Genomic DNA, 26,615 nt, shown 5'->3' on the forward strand with positions numbered 1-26,615 from the left:
AAACTACAACAAACCCAAATCATTTTTCCAGTTTGTAATTCTATCCGAGAGATTACATAACAAGTGCCATATTTTAACACTGCAGATACGGACACCAGCACAAGCAGGCTGACATGGGTGCAACTGCATTACTCAAGCCCTTCAGTTGCTGTGCTTTTTTTTTCCTTCAACAGAGGCAATGTTATTTATGACACTTTAATTGGAACAGCTTACTTTATTATGCATAAATGCTTGCAAAAGCAGTTACTCTACCACAAGACATCTTAAGCAGCTACGAAATATATCTGAAGGATTAGACACTTTGATGAACCCAGATACATGTTGCATGAAGCTGACATCAAACTGGTTAAAGATGTGGAGTTGCAGTATTATATGTTTAATTGCCTCAGTATTACAAAGCTATTTAATTAGATTTGTTCAACTGGAATAAATATGTGACACCAAACATCAATTCATGCTAAACCTAATCGTCTTGGGTGTATCTAAGCCAATTAGATGATATTCAAGGGATGGCAGCAAATGAAGCAGACATTCTGTGAAATATTTTATTACAAAGATTCCTGTGATACAACAGGAAAAAACAGTAATAAATTACACATTTATTGTAACATTTAAGAGGTACAGAAGTAGAGGGCTTAGTTACGTCAGATTTAGTACATCCTGAACAGCTCTCTAGTGGACGAGGTAGCAGTGTCCGCAGGTGTAATGTCTTCGTTGTCCTTCACCTTCTTGCTCGCTCCGGCGAGCAACAGAGCCCTTACTGCTTCTACCCGCTTCGTGGCAGCAGCCCAGTGCAGCGGCGTTTTCCCCCAACGGTCCCGAACGTCTACTTGTGCCGACGACGTCAGCAGCACCCACATCGCTTTCAAGTTACCCCGGTACGCGGCCGCGTGCAGAGGCGTCTGCAGACTCGAGTCCTTCGCATTGATGTCAGCCCCTGCACTCAGCAGACACTTGACCGTCTCCGGATTCGCGTCCATCGCTGCCAGGTGCAGGGCGGTGCACCCAGCGCCGTCCCTCGCGTCGACGGGTGCTCCTGCGGCCAGCAGCCGCCGCAATTCACCCACGTCACCCGTTCTGGCTGCCACTGCCAGCCACTCGCTCAAGTCCTCTGTCTGCTCCACAGACGAAGTCCTGCAAAGTGCACTGTAGTTGGCACAATTCTGTACTGACAGTGACGTCGCATGTGTAATACTCAAAACTCACACAGGTGGCTGCCTTCGTTTGGAATGACAGTGTCAATAAATTGTGTAAGAAAATGTACAGGGAAGTGCAGTAGCATATTAAGATTACAAAAATGTTGGTACTTTTGAGTTAACTTTGGGATAAACAATAAAACAGATAAAAATAGTTAATATTATGCTAGAGTCATGTTTCTTAAGCAAAAAAGAATGTTCCGTTCATATGGAAATTTTACATGAAATGTTAGTCACATGTCTGGTTGACAATCTTTACAACTGTTGTGCAACCATCTTTACCATTCAAAATATGGCAGAAAATTCTGTAACAGAAAATTACAGTCTGACTTGGGGTGGAAATAAAACAAGGACAGCATATATACCACCCAGGACAACCACGAAACACAGGAAAACAGGGGAATTTTTTAAAAAATATCCAGGAATATTTCACCGTTTTAGTTTTTAGTTCTATTTTTGTTATTTTGACTGTTAAGAACTGACACTTTAACAAAGAATTTTACTTTAGCTTGCTACTGCAGAATAATACTGCAGCAATAAAACAAACGAGAAAGTAACACCAAAATAAAACTTTAGTTTCAAAGAAATGTGCAATTTATAACAACAAGACACAGTGCACATACAAACATCTACTGACAGCACAATGTGTCAAAGGCTTTAGGATGAAGACCACACAGTATTTCGTAACAACACGGTGCTTTCGATGAGTGTGATGTCACAACTCTCTATACTTCTAGCAGGTCAAGAGAAAATATCGTTAATGGTGATTTTAGAAGCATTACTGGTACTTGCAAAATAAATTTCCTTTTACACAAGATCAATTATGCTACATGTGACAATGTGCAAAGAATTTCTTAAATTACAGAAGGTTTGATACTCATCAGCCACCTGGAAAATTTTCAGTCTCAGAAGACCAGTCATTTATGCCATTATTTAAAATTTTACTGGCACATTAGTGTCTGATATATCTTAAAGAAACTAGAAACAGTGACAGTAATCCATCAAGCTTTTATTTGTCTCTGAAAACTCAACACCCCCAAGAGGAGAAAATTGAAACTGTAATATTACATAAAATACCAAAAGAACTTACTATGAATTCTTGAACTGGAAATTTATATTCATAAGGAAATACCCACATGAAATTCTAAATGAACACACACACACACACACACACACACACACACACACACACACACACACACACACACACACACAAATTTTAAAGATATATGCTATATCTAGAAAACTTTACTGACATGACAGAACATGAGAAGACACAGTGAAGTGGTAAACAAAACATACATGGACAACAGATTAAGTTTAAAAGCAACTAAGACCATCAATACGTAACACCTCTGGTAAGCTGTATAAACTTTGCACACACATATAGCATCAGAATAAAGAACTGTCAAAACTGAACTGTCGAAATATCTTTCAAAAACTTATTTTTACATTTCAATAACTACAAGAACTTTTATACTCACCAAGACATGACAGAAGATCTTTACTACAGATGCAATATATTCATTACTTCCAACTAGACTTGAGTACAAGTGCAAATGTAAATGTAAAACAGCTACAATTTATGTACAGCTGATCTTACTAATGTTATTTCACAAGTTACTTGATAATGGCAATAAACAAACAGGCTTGTAATTTAAAATATTAAAAAACATACTACCTTATTGCAGCTGGTTTGGAGCATTCATTTCTATAATGTCTTATACCGACATATACAACGCTGTGGACCCAACAGAACATAAAGTGTTCTATTTTAACTCTCTCATAGTTTATGAATTGTGCAACGCAAGAGTCAAAATGCTCGACAGAACATGCATTCAGCCAAGTAACCCACGAAATGTTTAGTACACAGCAGTGAATTTTTGTAATACTGCTTTTCAGAAATATTCAGCTGCCGCAATTTAAACTGTGCTCTTAGGATCCTCGAGAAGAAGAGAGGACGGGGGGGAGGGGAGGGGAACCAGCAAAAACATTTTTCCACAACCAATGTGAAAGCTTAACTTTTCTTGTATCTGTACTGTGTGTATATTAACAAACCACCAAGTTTCCCTATTTGTGTGTGTTTGTGTTATTAGCAGTATTTTTCCTATTGGCTGACGACACTGCGTGTCCTACACTCTGAATATCTGCTGCTGTTGGCTGGTGAGATCACGTGGCATAAGCTATTATTGGCTGACAAAAGCACATTGCAATCTTAATTTCAAAGCTGTATTTGGTGGAATTCATATTTGTACTTTTGTAATATGAAATTATGCAGTGAACATGTTGCCACATGTCAAAGATCTTTACAAAATCTTTGCTGGGTTTTGTTTCCTAAAGTGCCTGGAAGTTCTATGTAGATGTATAAAACCTTTCCCAGTCAAAGGCTTGATAAGTTTTACAGCTCCGAGAGAAAGTATATTGTCAGTTAACATAGAAAAAATGTATTTTACCTGTGGTATAGTGCATTTTCACCCAGAAAAAGTGTATTTTAAATAGAAAATTCAAGAATTGTTTTTCTCATCCATGTATACACTCTTATATAGGTTAAGATGTAACAAAGCACAGATTTTTGGCATGAGGAGTTGTGTCTGATCAAGCTCTTGCTCATAAGCAAAGCATTTGCAGGAGAAAGATGTGTGCTCATTGTGTGGTCACGATTACACTAGAGAAGTGTCAACTGTTAAATAGGAGAGGGTTAGTTTTCCAAGCAGCGCCACAAAACCAAACTGGGAGGTTGTCTAGATTCACACAAACTGAATTGGTGTGTTTATGCCAAACACAATAAGCTACCAGCTGCCATTGTTGGCTTCCAACTGCCTTTGACACAGGAAGTTGGCACGAAAAACATTGCGTTGCCAATGGCAAAAATAATTTTAAAAAGTACTGTGTCTGACTTTGATCCATTTAGCACTTTTAAGCTGTACTAAAGCAAAAACTGATCTTATTTCTATAGTCATGATTTTTGGCTTAAAAATATTAGAATGAAAATATTTTTTTCACATTATTGAAACTTGTCACAAGTTGAAATAGTATTCCAGTACAGAGTCAATCAAACATCTGACAAAGCAAAACAGCTGCAGGGTCATTCCATATCAAATCACCCAATAAAAAATAAATTTTACACCCACCTCCTTAGATTTTCATGAAATTTGGCTCAAATGGTTCTAATACCATCCTGACAACACCTGCAATTTTTTTTTGCTGTATCTCTTATATAGGCTACTTGATAAAACATAAATAATGATGGCTTTTTAACATGTTTATTAATTATAGTAGATTACATTAGAATTATGTACAAAGATAGTGTTCTTACAACACTTATGTATAACCCAACTTATTGCTTGAAACATTGAATTTTTTGAGTAATTTTGTCTTTTTAATAAACATTAATGCTGATTCAAACTGTTTTTCCACTTCATCCAAGAGCTTTCAGTTCTTTTGATACAGTCTTTTTTGAAGTAATACATTCTTCCAGTGCCGCTTGATTGAGGTGTGTCTACTACACAGACTATGTGCTCCAAAGGCACTATGCAAGAATCTTCTCTTTCAGGCCAATAAAATGATGCAGCTGGTCCTGAAGGATGTAGAAATAGAATTTCTGCATCTTCTTCATCATTGAATATTGTTTTTACCTGTCCAAAGTACCAGTTACCATCATGATTTGCATGGTTCAACACGAACCCAATCAGTAGAAGAATGGAAAGAAAAGGCTAAGGAGGGTTTTACACTATCTGTAGTCCTTCTAATTTCAAGGTTGTTTGTTGGAAGTGGTTTGAAGTTATGAAAACTTCTTGTTCCAGGAATGGTTCGGGTTGCTGAAAAAACGTTTTTCTAGTTTTAACCGTAGCAAATCAGCTTCTTTTTTGTCAATAAAGTGAAAATGAATGTTTTCAATATTTCTTTCACAAAACTTGTACACATCGATTGCTGTCATTATTTGTTCTTCATCTGAAAACTGTAGACTGGCTTTCCTTAAAATTCTTTTAATAGTTCCTCCTATGCCATCACAAATTGACTTCCCATGACTCGTTGCAAAAAAAGTGTTGGGCCTTCAAATTAAAGTCTCTCAAGTGTTCAGTCAAATTTTTAAAACTGTTTCTATTTTTGTACTGCCCAGCACAACCATCTGTAAAGTAGTGAACTGAGTCAATGTCAGTATGATGTAATGACAGCCACTTTGTAATTTCTTTTTGTACAAAGTTAACAAAACAAGTGTCATGTTCTTGGTCATAACTAATAAAACAGTGGTTGAAACCAAAAACATTGTTTTCCTCATTTCCTAGGAAAACTCCAACTGGGTGTAGAGTACAACCACCTCTATTCCAGTGGTAACTTTGGATCTCATTTTGTATAACAAAGGAATAATTTTCACTGAAATCCACCACAATAATTGCTGTTTTGGGTGATGGGTCTTCTTTCAATCTTTTAAAGGCTGCTGATTGGGATTTTGCTATAAACGAGTGCGGGGTGAGCTTTTCCAATGACCTAACCAATAAAGAAATGTAGTCTTCAACACTGATAGACTGTTTGATCATTTCTGCCCTGTCTGTGTTAACCCACTGACTGATTACAATTTCTTCTTCTAAATCATAATCTTCACTTAGTTTTTCAGTTAAGTACTCAGTCAGTGCAGCATTTGCAGGACAGCTGTCGCAATGATGTAGCATGCAGTTTTGGTTTTCCGTGTTGCACACAAGCATCTTAATTAGGTCTTTATAAGATTCTTCAATTTTCACAGCATCCAATAATAGTTTAACATTCTGGTGGACACTGCATACACATACAGTGTGTGCGCCTGCAGCACCAGCAAAGATACACCATTTAGGTCTCAAGAAACAAAATTTTGAAAATCCTACTTCTACCTCGGGATTATCCAATTTGAAAGAATAATAGAGTTCTTTCAAGTTACACAAAATGAGTCTTTTTTGCATCTACACATTTTTTTGAACACTTACTTTGTCTTTTGTTCCAGGTAGCACTTTGGAACTTTCATCCTTTTCATAAAAATCTGTTACAAGTCTTACTGTATTTTCAGAAAGAGTTTTACCTTTTTTTGGACCAGGAGTTTCCAAAATACCCTTTTCACATTTTAGCTTTCTAGCTTGTCGCACCATGTACTCACTTACATTAAATTCTTTCATCACTTTATTTCGACTCCAAGAATCTGGAGCCAAGGTCAGAATCTGGATTTTTCTAGACCTCCAACAGATGATATCTTCTCTTTCATAAGAGAAATCATTACATCAAAATCATTTGCTTTCTCAACCACAGTTGTATCTTCTTCGTCATCATCAGAACTTGGTGCATCATATTTTAATGCTTTTGAAACCGCCTTTTTTGCAGTCTTTTCAATACTACTAACCTTCCTTTTAAAATAAGACCCTTTACTTTGTTCTGACAAGCCATGAAGCTTTATCGGTGTTAAACCTAAATTATAAAGAGCAATGTTTGTTTATACAAGGGATTCATTTCTGGATTCCAATGATTCTAATTCAACCATGACTTCATCATCTGTTTCACTTTCATTGACTTCAACTCTTAATTTTTCCTCACAAAAGCTACGGCATGTTGAGCAAAGCTTTTGTCCAGGTTTTACGCTACTATTTATTGTCAGTAATTGTTTAGAGAGATCCAAGCCTACACTTCTCAACGACTTGATGGGCTTTTTGTGTTTTTTTTAGTGGGTCTACACATGTTGTTTGATACTTTACAAAAACATTTAAAAAGTAGTAGCTGTGGTGTGAACATATATTCTTAAATTCACACAGATTAATTCCAGATCGTAAGTGGATCAAATTTTTTTCTTCCTCACTCAATTCAGGTAGTGGTTGTAACTTTTTTGAAGGTGTGTACGTTGTTTGGAAACAGATTTTTTAAATAACCCTACGCTACAGGTTTGAATATCTGACATACTGATTTCACTTTTGGTCTGATTACTGTTCTGGTTACTTTTATAGGATATTGGAAAAGAATCTCTGTAAACTAAGTAACAGTACTTACTGAAAGTTCGAATAAACTTAATGAAATACTATCCAAGCACTATTTAACACTGTAATAATTTTTTACTTCAAAACACAGGAATAACAAAACAAAATCCAAGCATAAATTGTTACTCCAAGAAGATAAAAACTTATTTTTGGTGTCTAAGTCACTTGGTACTTTTTATTTTTAAAATATAATTAATATTATTTAAAAAATTAGATAACTATTGAACAGGTTAAAAAGCCAACGTAATTTTTCTTTTCTCTAATAGCCTATACAATTAAGAGTATTTTAAAACAAATTTGAGCTTTCTATCAGGTCTGAGACTCTAGATATTGCAGTTTTTGTAAAACTAAACAAAAAAAAAAAAAAACAAAAAACCAACAACTACTTGTAATTTTTTTTATTTGGAAGATTTTAATATATCTTTATGGTAATTTTTTTTAACATTTAGATATAATACACAAACTTATTCCAAAATTTCATACTGATATCTTGAGTATTCTTTAACATACAAATTTTTTTAGTTGTGAGGACACATTTAAGTTACGATTTTCAACTGCTGAAACAACGCCAAATCTAAAAACTTTAAAAATTTATATAAAAAAACTATAAGAGATAGAGCAAAAAAATTTTACAAGTGCTTTCAGGATGATAAAAGAAGTAAATGTACCAAGTTTCATCAAAATCTGACATGGCTGGTGTCAAGGCCTGGGTGACTTGACATGGGATGACCCTGCACTAGTTATGGCACAATTTTTTGCTGGCGTGGAAGCCACTGTCTTCCCAATATTTCTGTACTCTCATTGTCAGTTTTATCTGTCACTTAGTGGCTGATGGAAAAGTCCATATTTTCTAAAGCAGTTTAAGACAAAAGTCAAAAGCATTATCAGCTACAAATGTAAAGAAGTACAGAATTCCACAAACTACCGAGGGGTACCATATAATGGGAAGACACACGTGAAAATCATTACAGAACACTTCATTACTGTTTCAGAGTCGGGATTTCTATCTACAAAATTTGAAACTCAGGTATTAGCTATACTTTCATCTGGAAAGAAAAAACGGAATGCAAACATGTTCAAAAAGTGTTTCTCCAGAGAAGAGACGACAGGCGGTTTGTATCATAAAAATGCCATGCTGTCAACGAGAATTTCATAAAACACACCTGACAATTTTATGCTGTTTTCTGTTTCGTGAAGAAATTCTTATTTTCTCTGCTCAAAATTATTAATTTTTTCTTATTTATGTTTCACATTGATATTGATACAGTTAAGAATTATTTTGAAAACCTTGAAAAGACTCTACAAGGGATCAGCCTAACATCCTAAATTACGATGAAACCAATCTGTCGGATAAACGGGATGGAAAAGTGTGTATTCTCAAATGAGTATCTGGAGAGAATAATGAACTCTTCTAAATCAGTAACGAGTGCTATGTTTGCCGATGCAATCGATGGCAAACTCCTACATGCATATGTCGTTTACAAATCTGAACGTATGTGGGATACTTTGACACAAGGAGGGCCTAAGGGAACAGATGTAACAGGACGAAGTCTGGGTAGTTCGATGAAGTGACGTTCAAAGACTGGCTCCATACTACCGTGATACCTTGGGACAGCCAACAAGGAGTTAAAGCAGTGCTGGGTGACAATCTGTCTTTCATCAGAGGTGCTGAAAATGGGGAAGGAGCACAAAACTAAATTCATCTGTCTCCATCCAAATCCCACACATTAGCTACAACCTCTGGATGTGGCATTTTAAGACCCTTTAAATGGCATGTAGAGCAGCACTGTCAAAATGGCACCAGAAAGCAGACAGAAGACCAAATTCAATTCCAAAGGACAATTTTCCTGCTCTTATTTGTGAGTTGATGGAGACCATCCATTGTAATGCAGCTGCTAGCTTGAAGTCTGGATTCTGAGTTTGTGCAATTTCTCTGTTTGAGCCACAGAAAGTCCTTAATAAACTACCATCATCACAGTCTGGTATGGTAGAGTCTCCAGAACTTCAGACCACACCCACAGTAATGGGAGAAGCAGTCATAAAAGTGTTCCAGGGCACGAGATATGAAAAATCGCAAAACAAAAGGGGAAAACAATGTAGGGGGGGGGGGGGGGGGGGGGGGGAGAGACGGCAAAACAAGGGAAAACGACAGGAAAGTGTGTTGCCAGTACTGAAGGCAGAACATCTCAGCCAACTGAAGAAATCTTTCATCATGTGTTAACCAAGAAATGAAGAAAACGAAACCATGAAAAACAATAGGTAAAAAAAAAAAAAAAACCAGTCAGTGTTCCAGGATTCCATTGACTGTGACGAAGACAAACAGTATTCCACTAAAGATTCGTTGGATGAATCGGTTAAAGAGGAAGGTAACAATGGTGACAAATTTTGATGATCCTAAACCAAGATATTTGCTTTTAGTGGCGTTTCCAATGGGGGATTCTGGTTCATATGTCTATAAGCTGCTTCTAGACCAAGTGGTACATCGATGTAACTGCTCAGTCGTGGGTTGTGCTTTAATACGTTAACATGTGTTTGTCTCTCTCATCACTGAAATCAAACCGCATAATACTGCGCAACAGTAGCCATTTCATTTTGCGTTAAATTGGGTGAAAACGTGACGACAACTTATGGTAAACTTCAGAAGGCTTTTGGAGAGGAGGTTATGTCAAGAGCTCAAGTTTTTCATTGGCATAAAACGTTTAGTGAAGGCAGAATGAATGTTGAAGATGAAGACCACAGTGGATGACCATCAACCTCCAATTCCATGGGAATTGTTCATAAAGAGTGGGTGCCTCCTGGACAAACAGTTAACCAATATTACTACAAAGAAATTTGAGAAAGACTTCGTAAAAGAGTTCTTCATGCCCGTGCCAACATTGCTGATAATTGGATTCTGCATTACGATAAAGCGCCATCCCATACTACTCTGTCAGTATAGCAATTTTTAACCTCAAAACAAATTTCAGTACTACCATGGCCACCTTATTCACCAGGTATCACTCCATGTGACTTTTTTTCTATTTCCAAGAGTCAAAATGGTGGTCAAGGGACACTATTTTCAAACAACACAAGATGGCCAAAAAGGTGACTAGGGTCTTTGAGGCTATTACAAAATGTAAGTCCAGAAATGTTACCATCAATGGCAGAAGCGTTGGAAAAAATGTGTAGAACCAGAAGGGAACTACTTTGAAGAAGAGCACTAAACTTGACTAAAACGTTAAGCAATATTTTTTTTCACATCAGTCTCATTACTTTATTGTTGCACCTCGTAGACAGAAAACCAAGTGCTCGTATTTCTATGGAGTAAAGGGGACCTTTAAAATTTGCTGCACATTTCAAGGGCTATCATGTTAATTAGGAACTTCCAAAGACAAAAACCATATTTACTATATTTTGGGGCTATTGTATTAATTATTTCATTTATAATTGTGATAATATTGTGTGTAGGCTGACATTTTTATGTCCAGGAATTAAATACATCTGCACAAACATATATCTACATCTACATCCATACTCCGCAAGCCACCTGGCGGTGTGTGGCGGAGGGTACCTTGAGTACCTCTATCGGTTCTCCCTTCTATTCCAGTCTCGTATTGTTCATGGAAAGAAGGATTGTCTGTATGCTTCTGTGTGGGCTCTAATCTCTCCGATTTTATCCTCAAGGTCTCTTCGCGAGATATACGTAGGAGGGAGCAATATACTGTTTGACTCTTCGGTGAAGGTACGTTCTCGAAACTTCAACAAAAGCCCGTACCGAGCTACTGAGCATCTCTCCTGCAGAGTCTTGCGCTGGAGTTTATCTATTATCTTCGTAACGCTTTCGCGATTACTAAGTGATCATGTAACGAAGAGGGCTGCTCTCCGTTGGATCTTCTCTATCTCTTCTATCAACCCTGTCTGGTACGGAACCCACACTGCTGAGCAGTATTCGAGCAGTGGGCGAACAAGAGTGCTGTAACCTATTTCCTTTGTTTTCGGACTGCGTTTGCTTAGGATTCTTCCAATGAATCTCAGTCTGGCATCTGCTTTACCGACGATTAATTTTATATGATCATTCCATTTTAAATCACTCCTAATGCGTACTCCCAGATAATTTATGGAATTAACTGCTTCCAGTTGCTGACCTGCTATATTGTAGCTAAATGATAAGGGATCTATCTTTCCATGTATTCACAGTACATTACACTTGTCTACATTGAGATTCAATTGCCATTCCCTGCCCCGTGCGTCAATTTGCAGCAGATCCTCCTGCATTTCAGTACAATTTTCCATTGTTACAACCTCTCGATACACCACAGCATCATCTGCAAAAAGCCTCAGTGAACTTCCGATGTAATCCACAAGGTCATTTATGTATATTGTGAATAGCAACGATCCTACGACACTCCCCTGCGCCACACCTGAAATCACACTTACTTCGGAAGACTTCTCTCCTTTGAGAATGACATGCTGCGTTCTGTTATCTAGGAACTCTTCAATCCAATCACACAATTGGTCTGATAGTCCATATGCTCTTACTTTGTTCATTAAACGACTGTGGGGAACTGTATCGACAGGGAAACCCCACTTGTGCAATGTTTGTCTTTGGAAGAATTTTTTAAAAAAAAGGTAAGATTATTATTTGTAATTTTTCAAACACACACACACACACACACACACACACACACACACACACACACACACACACACAGAGGTGCTCAGACCTGTTTTTCGGTGTTGCCGCCGCCACCAGACTGCAAATTTGAGCTGCAGCCTCTGCATTGTTCCGCAGCACTTTTATCCAGCCGTCAGATGTCATCACCTCAGGGTGCCTCACTATGAAGTCCACGGTGGCACTTCTGAGCTCCGGACACGAGTGCAGCACGGCGAGGAGTGAGGTGGCGGCAGCGTTGTCCACACTCAGGCCCTGCGCCAGCTGCTCCTCGCACCTCTTTTTGAGCAACGGCAGGTCGTACTTATCGGCAGCACCTAACAGTTCCGCTGCCATTCTTCCCAGTTTCGGAACTGTGTCAGTATACACAAAACACAGCAACTGCCACAACACATCTTCCCGCACGTCGGTTATCTCAATTTGGCGGCTGCCGGCTTCTTTCGTGTCGTTCCGCAACATGGCGGCGAAGACGGGGCTCCTCGCTGCTAAGACGAGACTGTGCGCCGGCAGCTGCGAGGCACCAACCACCAGAGTCACGTCCGCACCCTCGCGAGAGGTTAGCAGAGCACACATGTCACTTGCGAAACTGCCGTCCTTAGAGTTTCTCGCTGCCATTGCAGTACCTCCTGAAACACGTACGACGTAGTTTCAATTTTCAAAGGTAACTAAACAGTAAATCCTTCTCTCTTAATACACCTAATTTGTCCTAATTTCACCAACCATCATTTGTCCTTCTTTAGCAGAACTGTTGTTTGTAAGTTAGCCGCAGCTACTTGCCTTTCTGTCCTCTTACTTCTTAAACCGTGAAATGACTAAATTATTCCAGCACTGTACAGATCCCGACTTCACTGTTGAATCACTTGTATAAAGAAACTGAAACAATTATCCTTCAGAGCCATGATCAGAACTGCTTCTGGACATGTCAGGATTCATTCCAAGAAAAGGCTTTATCTCAAATATTGCGCATAACAATGCATAATGAAACATTGTTTACTGTTGTAGAAAAAGAAAGTACATCAATAGTTATTTTTGGCGTGATGACAACAGGACTGTTTGGTGCAAGACAGTGCAACCCCTATGTACATACTAAATTTGATAAGACAGGTGTAGTTAAAAAGTCTGAAAAGTTAAGCACCTTCACCCTCACCCTACCCCAAAACTTATGTACGACAGTACCTAAAATGCTTAAAATAGGGAATCAAGTTAATGAAGCAGTGACTGAAAAAAAAAAAAAAAAAAAAAAAAAAAAAAAAAAAAAAAAAAAAAAAAAAAAAAAAAAAAAGATGCATGTGGCTGGATCATCACTGCACGAAAAGAGGACGAGTCCACCACTTGGTGACACTAAACTCTCCAATCTATGGGCTTAGTCCGTGATCCAGATGACCCACATTTTAGACGTTTTAAGAAATCTCTGATAATTAGCCAAGTTGTGGTGTTGTGCTACTGCAGTATTTCTAGTTTTCCATTCGTCATCTTCACCTGAGGATGACAAGTAGGAAACTCGTCAAAACGTTGCAGCAACACGATACCACAACTTGGCTGATAACTTAAGAATATTTTATCAATGAGGTTCATTGAGAAAGCCTACACTCCAATTTTCATCCTCCTCTACATTCCACTCATTGTCATCCAATACAGAGCACAGGTCACCAGTCAAGTTTAATGCTATCATCTTGTAAGGATATGAAATACAGTATTAAAATGTGGCACGAGGTGCTTTGTATGCCACAACCACCACAGCCTACAGGGGCTGTGGCAAGGGCAAGGACAAATATAAAGCCACGCATTTATACACAGTATACAAATCAGAGACAGTTCGAGGTGACTGTGCCGTCGAGCGACTGGTGTGAGGTACATCACAGAGTTGGTTTCCTCGAGCACAGCTTGTCGCCTCTCACTGCCAGCCACTCCTGCCCGACTCGACAGCGAGATGCGAGCCCACAGGTAACCGCCACACTGTGGCTTTCCTGTAAGCTTTTCAGCTGTGATACTTGCTCACTCATTTTCCCCATATTTGCACTTATCTCCACACTCTGCAGTGTGATACACACTGCTTCCGCTGTGAAACACCAAGAGGGGTCTACGTTCTAAGTTGTTTTCTCTGCCAGGTTCGTAACTTTTGGTGCTTGTTGTGCACTGAGGAAATTAGATCAAATAAGAAATTTCTTTCCTTGAAACTGTCTCATGTGCTCCAGTACCGCTTAACACTTAATACTCTGTACCTGCTAAGAAGTGTCCAAGCCTGAAGACACCTCAGTGAAGACTACTTATCAGCCCTGGGCGTCACCTTGTTTTGTACTTAACATACACAAAAAGGTTTCCATATACGTAAAGGATTTTGAAACAGACTCAGTCGATTAGCAGTCAATATGGCTCTAAATTCTTGCCACAAACACAAAGTCAGTTCTAAAACAATTCTGGGCCTTGCAAGACTGCCAAGTCAAGTTTCTGCTCTAATTTTTGAGTATAATATCAATATCTACCACATACATTTTCAAAAGAAAATCCTTTGCACACAGTTTGTATCTTCCAGGAAGGAAAATAAAAAATGTTTTATTAAATCATCTCTCTCTACATGTATAGACTTTAGTCCCCTGCTCGCTTCTTTTTGTACGCCTGGGCTGGCCTGAGGACTACTGTACAGAATTTGACACGGTCTTTGAATTTCCAGGATTAATATGTTGCCAGTTTCAATATCAATAACACACAAACATCGTTGCGATTCTTATGTATGTATAATTAAGTTTGCATAGAACCCTCAGTACATGAATCCTACTCGCACATGACCAATTGTTAGTCTCTAGGTGTGAGGCCGTATTTCTGTCCAAAATCAAAGAAACATGAGAGTTGTATTTATTTACATGTGCAAAAATTTAGTCAACCACACCACTTCCTAAGTTCAGAGTGATTTATGTCCATTCTGCAGTAACATTCACGTTACTATTGCATTGTGTAATGGTGTGAGAAATCAATTTGGGCACTGTTTTCTCATTCTATTACAAAAATTTCACAATTGTCAAATTTTAACTATTTAAGTTCTTTCACTGCTAGAAAGAGCTTACAGTTAAGATTCTCTCTCTCTCTCTCTCTCTCTCTCTCTCTCTCTCCCCACTAAGCACATTAGACAAAATTTAGTCACCTTCACGAGACATCGAGGAAGAGAATTAACAAGTTTCTTTAGGTAGTCCATATCTGGTCAAAGTCACCGACAATTACATCCCGTATAGCTATTGAAATGCAGTGGTTTTGACTGCTGTATTTTGCTCAAAAGGGAACATTCTCGGATGTAAACAAACAACCTTGACGAAACTTGGAGGTATGGACAGGGCTCGAAATAATGCAACGCACATTTTTTCCATTTGATAATTAAAGATTTCATCTGGACTTAACTTTCAGTGCCAATTATAGCCAAACCATCAAGTTTCGGGTATCTGTTGATATGCTTTTGATCTCCTGATTTTTCCGAATCCAGTGACACTTGTTTTGATGAGCAAGAGTCACTCATTAAAAATTACTAAATTTTCAATGACAATTTCTGTCTACAAGATGGTTCCTATGGTCATAAATCAAACTCCCAACTGTGTGAGCACAAATTAGTATTGCATATGTCGATAAATGCAGCTCAAGAGCAATAATGTATAAACAAAATATAATAATAAACTTGTCAGCCAGTGAAAGGCAGACATTCTTAGCTATAGAATTTACAAACTATTATACACTACCGGCCATTAAAATTGCTACACCACGAAGATGACCTGCTACAGACACGAAATTTAACCAACAGGAAGAAGATGCTGTGATATGCAAATGATTAGCTTTTCAGAGCATTCACACAAGGTTGGCACCGGTGGCGACACCTACAACGTGCTGACATGAGGAAAGTTCCCCACCTACTTCTCATACACAGATAGCAGTTGACCGGCGTTGCCTGGTGGAACGTTGTTGTGATGCCTCGTGTAAGGAGGAGAAATGCGTACCATCACGTTTCCGACTTTGATAAAGGTCGGATTGTAGCCTGTCGCAATTGCAGTTTAGCATATCGCGACATTGCTGCTCGTGTTGGTCGAGATCCAATGACTGTTAGCAGAATATGGAATCGGTGGGTTCAGGAGGGTAATACCGAACGCCGTGCTGGATCCCAACGGCCTCGTATCACTAGCAGTCAAGATGACAGGCATCTTATCTGCATGGCTCTAACGGATCATGCAGCCACGTCTCGATCCCCGAGTCAACAGATGGGGACGTTTGCAAGACAACAACCATCTGCATGAACAGTTTGACGATGTTTGCAGTTCTGAGACCGTGGCTGTAGTTGTGGTTACCCTTGATGCTGAATCACAGACAGGAGCGCCTGTGATGGTGTACTCGACGATGAACCTGGGTGCACGAATGGCAAAATGTCATTTTTTCAGATGAATCCAGGTTCTGTTTACAGCATCATCATGGTCGCATCCGTGTTTGGCGACATTGTGGTGACCGCACATTGGAAGCGTGTATTCATCATCGCCATACTGGCGTATCACCTGGTGTGATGGTATGGGGTGCCATTGTTTACACATCCCTGTTACCTCTTGTTTCCATTGACGGCACTTTGAACAGTGGACATTACATTTCAGATGTGTTGCGACCCGTGGCTCTACCCTTCATTCGATCCCTGCGAAAGCCTACATTTCAGCAGGATAATGCACGACCGCATGTTGCAGGTCCTGTACGGGTCTTTCTGGATACAGAAAATACTCGACTGCTGCCCTGGCCAGCACATTCTCCAGATCTCTCACCAATTGAAAACGTATGGTCAATGGTGGTGACCAAGCAACTGACTCGTCACAGTACGCCAGTCACTACTGTTGAACTGTGATATCGTGTTGAAGCTGCATGGGCAGTTGTACCTGTACGCGCCATCCAAGCTCTGTTTGACTCAATGCCCAGGCGTATCGAGGCCATTATTGCGGCCAGAGGTGGTTGTTCTGGGTACTGATTTGCCAGGATCTATGCACCCAAATTGCGTGAAAATGTAATCACATGTCAGTTCTAGTATAATATATTTGTCCAATGAATACCCGTTTATCATCTGCATTTCTTCTTGGTGTAGCAATTTTAATGGCCAGTAGTGTAAATTAATGAAGTTGAACAATATCCTAAAGCTAGTGTTCATAAGGCTAAAGCACACGCTTTTCAGTGGCTGCACCAGTTCTGATTTTGCCTTTGCTTTTGTTCAATTTAGCCAGTGCTAAAAGTTATATTTGTCTAACAAGGACTGAATGGGTATAAATAGTCATTAAAATGTATAATTTCGGTTTAGCTGAGGACTGTTGGCGGTTATATTAACTGTTGTGAGCTGTATTTACAAAATAGTGTGTGAAGCAACCTTTGATCACTTCATCTGTACTGTGTGCTCTTTTACTTTATGAGAAGATGAGAACTATTGAGCTCTGCATGTGTCAGCACTAACTACCTGTTTGTAGATATTAGATACTGTAAGAGATCTGGTCATCACCGGTAAAGGTCTTAAGCACACAATTAAAAATTGGTGAACTTCCAATTTTGAACTGACAACAAAGAAGCATCTGGCTGCTCATTTTAAGAATAAATCCTACAACAGCATTTTCAAGTGGTGATCCAGCAAAACTGCACAGCTACGTATGCAACCACTGGTAAGTTTAAATACTTGACATGCAAAAGTTTGCCTGTAACGAAGAGAACTGTCAGTTCTGCTTGCCAGTAGTTCAAGCAATGGTAGAAATCTGGAGCAATGGTTACCTTGGTTAGTGAAATCAAGAGTAAGGGCACCCTCTTCACTTTTGACAGTTTCAGAGTATACACAGCCTAAATACGTTTTTTTTTTTTTTTTTTTTGGGTAGAGTTTAAGGGCGCTCAACTGCTGAGGTCATTAGCGCCCAGTCACTGGTGTTAGAGCACATGGAATCCACTAAAACTCAAGGGGATGGGGGGACATCAGAAGGACCTGACAAAGATGCAGATAAAATAATTAAAAAGGTTAAATGTCTTTGGACAAGCAAGTTAAAGTTATAAAACGCAGAATACGAGCAGCTGCTCGAACGCCATCAGCTAAAACATCCGGTAAAGTAGATGGCAGGGACAGGATAACACGAAATTGACTGAAACGGGGACACGACAATAAAACATGGCGCACTGTTAATGCCTGACCACAAGGGCACTGCCGGGCTGGGTCACCGGAGAGCAGGTAGCGGTGGCTAAACCGGCAATGCCCAATCCGCAACCTGGTCAGAAGGACCTCCTCGCGCCGAGATGGTCGGGAGGATGTTGTCCAAGCAGTTGGGAGCGGTTTTACTGCCCGGAGCTTGTTTCCTTGGAGGGATGACCAAGCATCCCACCACAACGACACAAGCCTCTTACATACATCCCCACGAACGTCAGATGACGGGACACAATGGGAGGCTGGCCGAGGCAGGAGGACTGCAGCCTTGGCTGCAGCATCCGCAGCCTCATTCCCAGGCACTCCTACATGTCCGGGAACCCACAGAAAGCTGACAGAACCACCATTATCAGCGAAAGAATGGAGGGACTGCTGTATCCGTTGAATCAAGGGATGGACCGGATTGGGAGCTCCAAGGCTCTGAAGAGCACTGAGTGAGTCAGAGCAGAGTACATACGATGAATGGCGGTGGCGGCGGACATACTGAACGGCCTGATGGAGAGCAAAAAGCTCGGCCATAAAGCTGGAACATTGGTCGAGGAGCCGGTATTTAAAGGTGGCGGCCCCGACGACAAAGGCACAGCCGACACCGTCGTCAGTTTTGGAGCCATCGGTGTAAATAAAGGTGTGACCGGCAAGCACGAAGTTCGACAAACCGTGAGCAATACACTGCAGCCGGAGTACCCTCCTTCGGGAGTGAGCTGAGGTCGAGATAAATAGGAACCGGAGCCTGGAGCCAAGGTGGTGTCGGGCTCTCACCCTCTCTGAAGGTGGTAGGGAGGGCAAAATCCAATTGTCGAAGCAAGCAACGGAAGCGGACTCCGGGGGGCAGCAGGACAGACACATACAACCCGTACTGACGGTCGAGAGAATCGGCGAAGAAGGACTCGTAAGAGGGGTGGTCGGGCATAGACAACAGCCGGCAGGCATACCGACACAGCAGTACGTCGCGCCGGTAGGTCAATGGTAACTCGGCAGCTTCAGCATAAAGACTCTCGACAGGACTAGTGTAGAAGGCTCCGGTCGCAAGACGTATCCCCCGATGGTGGATGGAGTTGAGCCGGCGTAAGAGGGATGGCCGAGCAGACGAGTAGACGAAGCTCCCATAATCCAGCTTCGATTGGACTATGGACCGATACAAGCGAAGCAGGACAGTGCGATCCGCTCCCCAAGATGAACCGCTAAGAACTCTGAGGACATTAAGGGAACGTGTACAACGGGCCGCCAAATAAGAGACATGTGGAGACCAACACAGTTTCCTGTCCAACGTGAGCCCTAGAAACTTAGTTGTGTCCACGAATGGGAGAACAACGGGACCGAGATGTAAGGATGGCGGAAGGAACGCTTTATATCGCCAAAAGTTGATACAAACCGTCTTCTCTTCAGAGAACCGGAAGCCATTTGCCACGCTCCAAGAGTAGAGGCTGTCTAGACAACGCTGAAGGCAGCGCTCCAGGAGGCATGTTCTCTGGGCACTGCAGTAGATCGCGAAGTTATCGACAAAGAGAGAGCCTGAGACATTAGGTGGAATGCAATCCATAATTGGATTGATCGCGATGGCAAAAAGGGCTACACTCAAGATGGAGCCCTGAAGCACTCCGTTCTCCTGGAGGAAGACGTCGGACAATACGGAACCCACATGTACCCTAAACTTTCGTTCCGTTAAAAAGGAATCAATAAAAAGGGGCAGGCGACCGCGTAGGCCCCACCTGTGCATAGTGCGGAGGATACCACCTCTCCAACAGGTATCATAAGCCTTCTCCAAGTCAAAGAACACGGCTACCGTTTGGCGCCTTCGCAAAAAGTTGTTCATGATGAATGTCGACAAGGTCACAAGGTGGTCAACAGCGGAGCGGCGGCGACGAAAGCCGCATTGGACATTAGTAAGTAGTCGTCGAGATTCAAGAATCCAGACTAACCGAGCATTAACCATGCGCTCCATCACCTTACAGACACAGCTTGTAAGAGAAATGGGGCGGTAACTAGAAGGAAGGTGTCTATCCTTCCCGGGTTTGGGTATAGGAACAACAACGGCGTCACGCCAATGCATGGGGACTTGACCTTCGGTCCAGACGCGATTGTAGGTACGAAGAAGGAAGCTTTTGCCCGCCGGAGAAAGGTGTGCCAGCATCTGAACGTGAATGGCATCTGGCCCCGGAGCAGAGGACCGGGACAGTGCAAGCGCACGTTCCCGCATAGTAAAGGGGGCATTATAAGTTTCAAGATTCAGCGAGTGGAAGGAAGGTCGCCGAGCCTCTTCTGCCTCTTTCCTGGGAAGGAAGGCAGGATGGTAATGGGCGGAGCTTGAAACCTCCGCGAAAAAGCGGCCAAAGGCGTTGGAGACAGCCACAGGATCAACAAGGACCTCATTACCTGAGGTCAGGCCAGGTACTGAGGAGTGGGCCTTAATGCCCGACAGCCGGCGCAGGCTACCCCAAACGACGGAAGAGGGAGTAAAACTGTTAAAGGAGCTGGTGAAAGAGGCCCAAAAGCTTTTTTGCTGTCTTTGATGACTCTACGGCTTTGCGCTCGGAGTCGTTTGTATTCAATACAATTCGCCAACGTAGGATGGCGGCGAAAGGTGCGTAAAGCACGTCGTCGAGCACGGATAGCGTCCCTACAAGCCTCGTTCCACCAGGGGACGGAAACGCGACGTGAAGAAGAAGTAGTACGAGGAATGGAACGTTCGGCAGCATTGATGATAACAGCCGTGAGGTATTCGACCTGACTGTCACAACTGGGAAAATCGTGGTCCGGAAAGGTCGCCAGGGAGGAGTAAAGTCCCCAGTCAGCTTTCAGTATGTTCCAGCTCGAAGGACGTGGGGATGGGGTGTGGTGCAGGAGACGAACGACACAGGGGAAGTGGTCGCTCGAATAGGTGTCAGAAAGGACATACCACTCGAACCGACGGGCAAGAGTGGTAGAACAGATCGAGAGATCCAAGTGGGAGTAGGTATGAGTAGAGTCCGAGAGGAAAGTCGGGGCGCCGGTATTGAGGCAGACAAGATTGAGATGGTTGAAGACATCCGCCAAGAGTGAGCCTCTTGGACAGGATGCAGGAGAGCCCCAAAGGGGATGATGGGCATTGAAGTCGCCAAACAATAAGAACGGCGGGGGAAGCTGAACGATCAGGTGCATCATGTCAGCCCGACTAACAGCAGATGACGGTGGAGTGTAGATGGTACAAACTGAAAAAGTAAAAGCAGAAAGAGTAATGCGGACAGCTATTGCTTGGAGTGGGGTGGTCAATGGGATGGGATGGTAATAAACATCGTCCCGAACGAGCAACATGACCCCACCATGAGCTGGGATACCGTCCACAGGGGTGAGGTCCTACCGCTCCGAGGTATAGTGGGTAAAGGCAATACAGTCAGTCGGGCGCAACTTGGTTTCCTGGAGACCAAGGACGAGCGGACAGTGCAGGCGGAGGAGCAGTTGTAATTCCTCCCGATTAGATCGAATACCTCTTATGTTTCAATGAAACAACGCCATCGCTAGTCAAAAGGTTGGGGGAACGAGACGGGGGAAGAGCTGGTCACCTCGACGGCCGCAGAGGGCCAGGTTGCGAGGGAACAACGCTACAACCGACAGGAGGCGGATCCGGTTCCATCGACTCGTCGCCAGCCGCGGCCGCTGTCCCTGGTTGTGTAGGAGGGGCAGCATCATTTGCCGACGAGAGGCCAGCTGAGCGCCTGGCAGTAGAGCGTCCCGGCGAAACTGAGGACGGCCGGGAGCAGCGACTCACGGATGGAGCGTCAGACGAAACGCGCCGGGGTGGAGAGGGGGATAGAGACTTCTTCTTGGAGGCCTTCTTGGAAGGCCGAGGAGGCACAGGGATGGTGGGCTGGACCCGAAGAAGGTCCTCACGCGCGGGGTCCGTTTTGGAACGCCGGACCTCGGAAGCTGGGGTCCGGAACGTTGCCCCGATGGACGCCTGAGAAGAGGATCGCTTCTCAGGTGGCGTGGGGGGGGGGAGGAGGAGGAGGAGGAGGAGGAGGAGGAGGAGGAGGAGTGGCCCCTGGGGCAGAGGGGGTGGGGGCCACGGGGGAGGAGGATTTGGAAGGGAGGGATTTGGGAGGCGGAGGCAGAGCCCCCTGATGGGCGGAGGAGGCGGAGGGGGGACAGGATAGGGGTGAGGATACCGCGGAAGGAGTGGACACAACTGAGGCGAACGAAGTGGTCAATGACACGGGATGGAGGCGGTCGTACTTCTTCCGGGCCTCAGAATAAGAGAGCCGATCCAAAGTTTTGATTTCTTGTACCTTCTTCTCCTTCTGATATGCGGGGCAGTCTGAGGATCTAGGCGAGTGGATGCCAGGACAATTAACGCACCGAGGTGGTGGGGTGCATGTATGTTCCTCACGAAGAGGACGTCCACAATCGCCACAAAGGGGCTCAGCCTCACACCGGGACGACATGTGCCCAAAGCGCAAACACCTAAAACAGCGCATAGGAGGCGGGACGTAAGGTCGCACGTCGCACCGGTAGCACATCACCTTTACCTTCTCCGGGAGAACGTCCCCCTCGAAGGCGAGGATAAAGGCCCCGGTGTCGATGCGACGGTCTTTGGGGCCGCGCTGGACTCGCCGGACAAAATGCACGCCTCGGCGCTCCAGGTTGGCCCTGAGCTCCTCATCAGATTGTAGCAGGAGGTCACGATGAAAAATAACCCCCTGCGTCCTATTCAGTGCCAGATGCGGGACAATGGACACTGGGATGTCCCCTAGTCGGTCGCATGCCTGGAGCGCCGCCGACTGAGTGGTGGAGGTGGTCTTTATAAGAACGGACCCCGAACGCATCTTGCTGAGAGCCTCGATTTCCCCGAAGATGTCCTCGATGTGCTGAACAAAGAACATGGGCTTGGAGGTGGCGAACGTCCCCCCATCGGTTCGAGAACAGACCAAATAGCGGGGCAAGTACTTCGCCCCAAGCCGGCGGGCCTGTCCCTCCTCCCATAGAGTGGCCAAGGGGGAAAGGGCAGGAGAACCAGAACTAGAAACGGTACCTTTCCTTTTGAAAGACTCGGCCGCAGAGCGACCTGATACGTGTTGACGTTTCATCTGCGAAACGTCCGCCCCGATACCACCCACTCCGACCAGGGGCTCTCCCCACGGGCGCCACCCAGCCTCAGCAAGGGCCACCTGGCAGGATGACAGCTGCCGGGAGTCCTGATGCCCCAAGGAGACGGGCATCTACTCCTTGGCCGACGTGGGGAGGGTGCAGCTCAGGTATCGGCAGTACGATCCCTGTGTTGTCAGGGGGCTACAACCTAGAGGGTACATGACGACCCCACCACAACGGGCTGGCTACCGTGCTGGATTTCTGGTGCCATGGAAAGTCCATCATGATTGCTGGTGCAGATGGAGATGCACTATGGGCGTAACTTGGACAACCCATCACGCGTTGAGGCCCAATTTGAGGAATAGTGGGTATGGTTACAACGCCGGTGCTATGCTGAGTGCCAAGGTCTTAGTGCACTTAGGACCAGTGGTACACCATGTAAGGCGTCCTTCCCCAAAAGGCTCGTACTTCTGTAGAATTTTGAAAAATGGAGGTCAAACCCCAAGGGGGACCATCACATGGAAGGCCGAATCGGTTGAAACTCCTTTTAGTCGCCTCGTACGACAGGCAGGAATACCGCGGGCCTATTCTAATCCCCGGACCCGGAGGGGGGGCCTAAATACATTGTGGACCAAAACATTTATCACAGTTTTATCATTGCTAAACTTAGTATTTATAAACCGTGATTTTTTCCCTTGCTGTATGAATGGAGCTAAGACTCAAAGGTGATGCGACATTTTACAGTCTTTAATAATATTCATTATATTGCTAACATATGATTAAAAAATGAAGGTGCAGAGCATCAGAGTGCTTACATTATTGGAATAAAATATAAATCATTGCTCCTGCAGCCCTCTCAGGGGACACCGCCTTATAGTAGGCACCTTCAGTGCCGGGCGGGAGGGTTTGTGTGCTTCGGTGAAGTCGAGAGCTATGCCGGCGGTAGCATAGCTACTGGCAGGGTCTCCCAAGCCGGACTGGTCCCGACAGAGGAGCCAGACAAAGTGTGTCCCACAACATAGGGCAGGGAGGGCTCTAGAGGCGTAGTGAAGCCAGCTTCCCTAGAGGAGTAAACCTCATACAAATCCTGGTCCTCCAGTTTGGGGGTTGGGCATGGGGCTAATAACCCCATACTGTAAAAAAAAAAAAAAAAAAAAAAAAAAAGAAGAAGAAGAAGAAGAAGAAGAATATTACGGAAATTCAACAGAAGCCTCGGAAACTGGATGGAAAGCATGTATCACGACCCCGGCAAAGGAAACGGATAAAGGATCTAACAGTAGCATCATGGAATGTGAGGACAATGCTTCAGCCTGGAAAGATGAAAGAAATAGCTAATGAAATTTTAAAATTCAAATATGATATTGTAGGGCTACAGGAAATAAGATGGCAGGGGAATGGGCAGATAGATAAACCTGAGTACTCGTTGGTATATAGTGGACCAGAAGAAAGAACAGGCCAACTTGGAACAGGGTTTATAATAACCAGGGAAGTTAGGAAAAGCCTTCTAGAATTTGAACCCATAAATGAAAGGATGTGCAGACTCAGACTAAAAGGTAAATTTAGGAATATATCAATAGTTAATGCACATGCACCAACAGAGGAAAAAGAGGATACAATTAAAGAACATTTCTACGAAGACTTGGAAAAAGTATACGGTGCAGTACCTAAATATGACCTGATGCTAGTAATAGGAGATTTTAATGCAAAAATAGGGAGGAATGAACATCTGTATGGAGTTTCTGGAAAATATTCACTACATGAAGAAAACAATGAGAATGGAGACTTATTATGCCAATTCGCAGCAAGGAATAATATGATTATTAAAAGTACCTGCTTTCCACATAAAAGGATCCATCTGGGAACTTGGAAGTCTGCAGCCAATGGAGTAGTCAATCAGATTGATCATATTTTAGTGATTGCACGCCACTCCACGTCAGTTACGGATGTACGGAGCTGCAGAGGACCAAACTGTGATTCAGACCACTTTCTGATAAAATCAGTCTTGAGAGAGAAACTGTCACTAACAAATGGCAACAGAATGGGAAAGATGATGAAATGGAATACAGACAAACTGAACATCCCCGATGAAGTAAAAAAATACCAAGCAACACTAAGCAGAAAGTTGAGCAATGAAGAGACCACAGAAGGAGTAGATGGAAGGTGGAACAGGTTTGAAAAAGCCATTAAGGATGCTGCAGCGGAAATAATAGGCATAAGAAGGAACAGAAGAACCCAGGAGTGGTTTGATGAAGATTGCAGGTCAGCAATAGAGGAAAAGAACAGGGCAAGAACAAAAATGCTACAGAGAGAAACCAGAAATAATGTGGAACAATATAGAGAATTAAGGAGAAGAGCTAACAGACTGTGCAAGAGAAAGAAAAGAGAGTGGAATAAGAAGAAATTTCAAGAACTAGAAGAACTAAAGGAACAGAGTGAAATAAGAAAGTTCTGTCATGCCATAGGCAAAATGAAGAATAGATTCCAACCAAAGACAATGGCCTGTTCCAGTAAAGATGGGAAAATGATAAGGGAGGAAGAACAGATAGTGGGAAGATGGGCAGAATATTTCAAAGATACACTAAGCACCAGCCTAGAAGATGAAGAGACAGCTGCACAGGAGGGAAGAGTGGAGCTGGAAGTAGACAATGAAACCAATGAGGCAAGAAAACCAACACTACAAGAGGTCTCCCAGGCTGTGCACAAGTCAAAAAACAATCGAGCCCCTGGGGAAGACAGCATAATTGCTGAATTAATAAAAACTGGTGGTGAGGCTGTAATAAAGGAACTGCACACATTAATATCAGATATATGGGAAACAGAAACTATGCCAGATAATTGGAAAATTGGAATAATAGTCCCCATTTATAAGAAAGGGGACAGAACAGCATGTGAAAACTATAGAGGTGTAACACTCCTAAGTACAGCTTATAAGATCTTCACAAGTATATTAAACGAAAGGATACGGAAGTGTGCAGAAGGCATACTAGGGGAATATCAGTGTGGCTTTCGACCGGGCAGAGGAACAACTGATCAAATATTTGTGATAAGGCAAATGATGGAAAAGTTCTATGAATATGATATAGATCTGCATTTCTTATTCATCGATTTCAAACAAGCCTTTGACAGCATAATTCGGCAAGAACTATACAGAGTACTGAAAGAAGTTGGTATATGTGCTAAATTAATAAGACTAATCAGAATGACAATGACAGAGACAAGAGCAAAAGTAAAGGTCCTTAGCAGAACAAGTAAGAGCTTTGACTTTAATAAAGGTGTGAAGCAAGGGGATAGCCTCTCCACTGTCCTATTCAACATTGCCCTGCATAGTGCAGTAAATAAAATCAACAAAAGAGGCACCATATTTATGAAAACTAGCCAGATATGTGCATACGCTGATGACATTGCTATAGTAGGAAGAAATACCAATACACTCCTAGAAACATACCGGGCAATGGAAACAGAAGCCTTAAAAATTGGCCTCATAGTAAATGTAAACAAAACAAAATATATGGTAATGTCACAATCTGAGGCCAGAAGAA

At 42.7% G+C, this 26,615-nt stretch overlaps 1 protein-coding gene across 1 annotated transcript in view; it reads right to left on the reverse strand.

Annotated features, from left to right (window-relative positions):
• Nucleotides 1-531: 531 nt before the first annotated feature.
• The window catches only part of LOC124553856 (poly [ADP-ribose] polymerase tankyrase-like), a 62,592-nt gene continuing 36,508 nt past the window's right edge, over nt 532-26,615 (reverse strand). The window contains exons 2-3 of the mRNA XM_047127850.1: nt 11,890-12,463; nt 532-1,134 (exon numbers count right to left, since the gene is read on the reverse strand). Of these exons, the coding sequence (XP_046983806.1) occupies nt 651-1,134; nt 11,890-12,452 (1,047 nt within the window). The 5' untranslated portion in view covers nt 12,453-12,463 and the 3' untranslated portion in view covers nt 532-650. The remainder of the gene's footprint in view (nt 1,135-11,889; nt 12,464-26,615) is intronic.

This window comes from Schistocerca americana, chromosome 11 (genome assembly GCF_021461395.2).
Source record: "Schistocerca americana isolate TAMUIC-IGC-003095 chromosome 11, iqSchAmer2.1, whole genome shotgun sequence".
In the NCBI taxonomy this organism is placed as follows: Eukaryota; Metazoa; Arthropoda; class Insecta; order Orthoptera; family Acrididae; genus Schistocerca; species Schistocerca americana.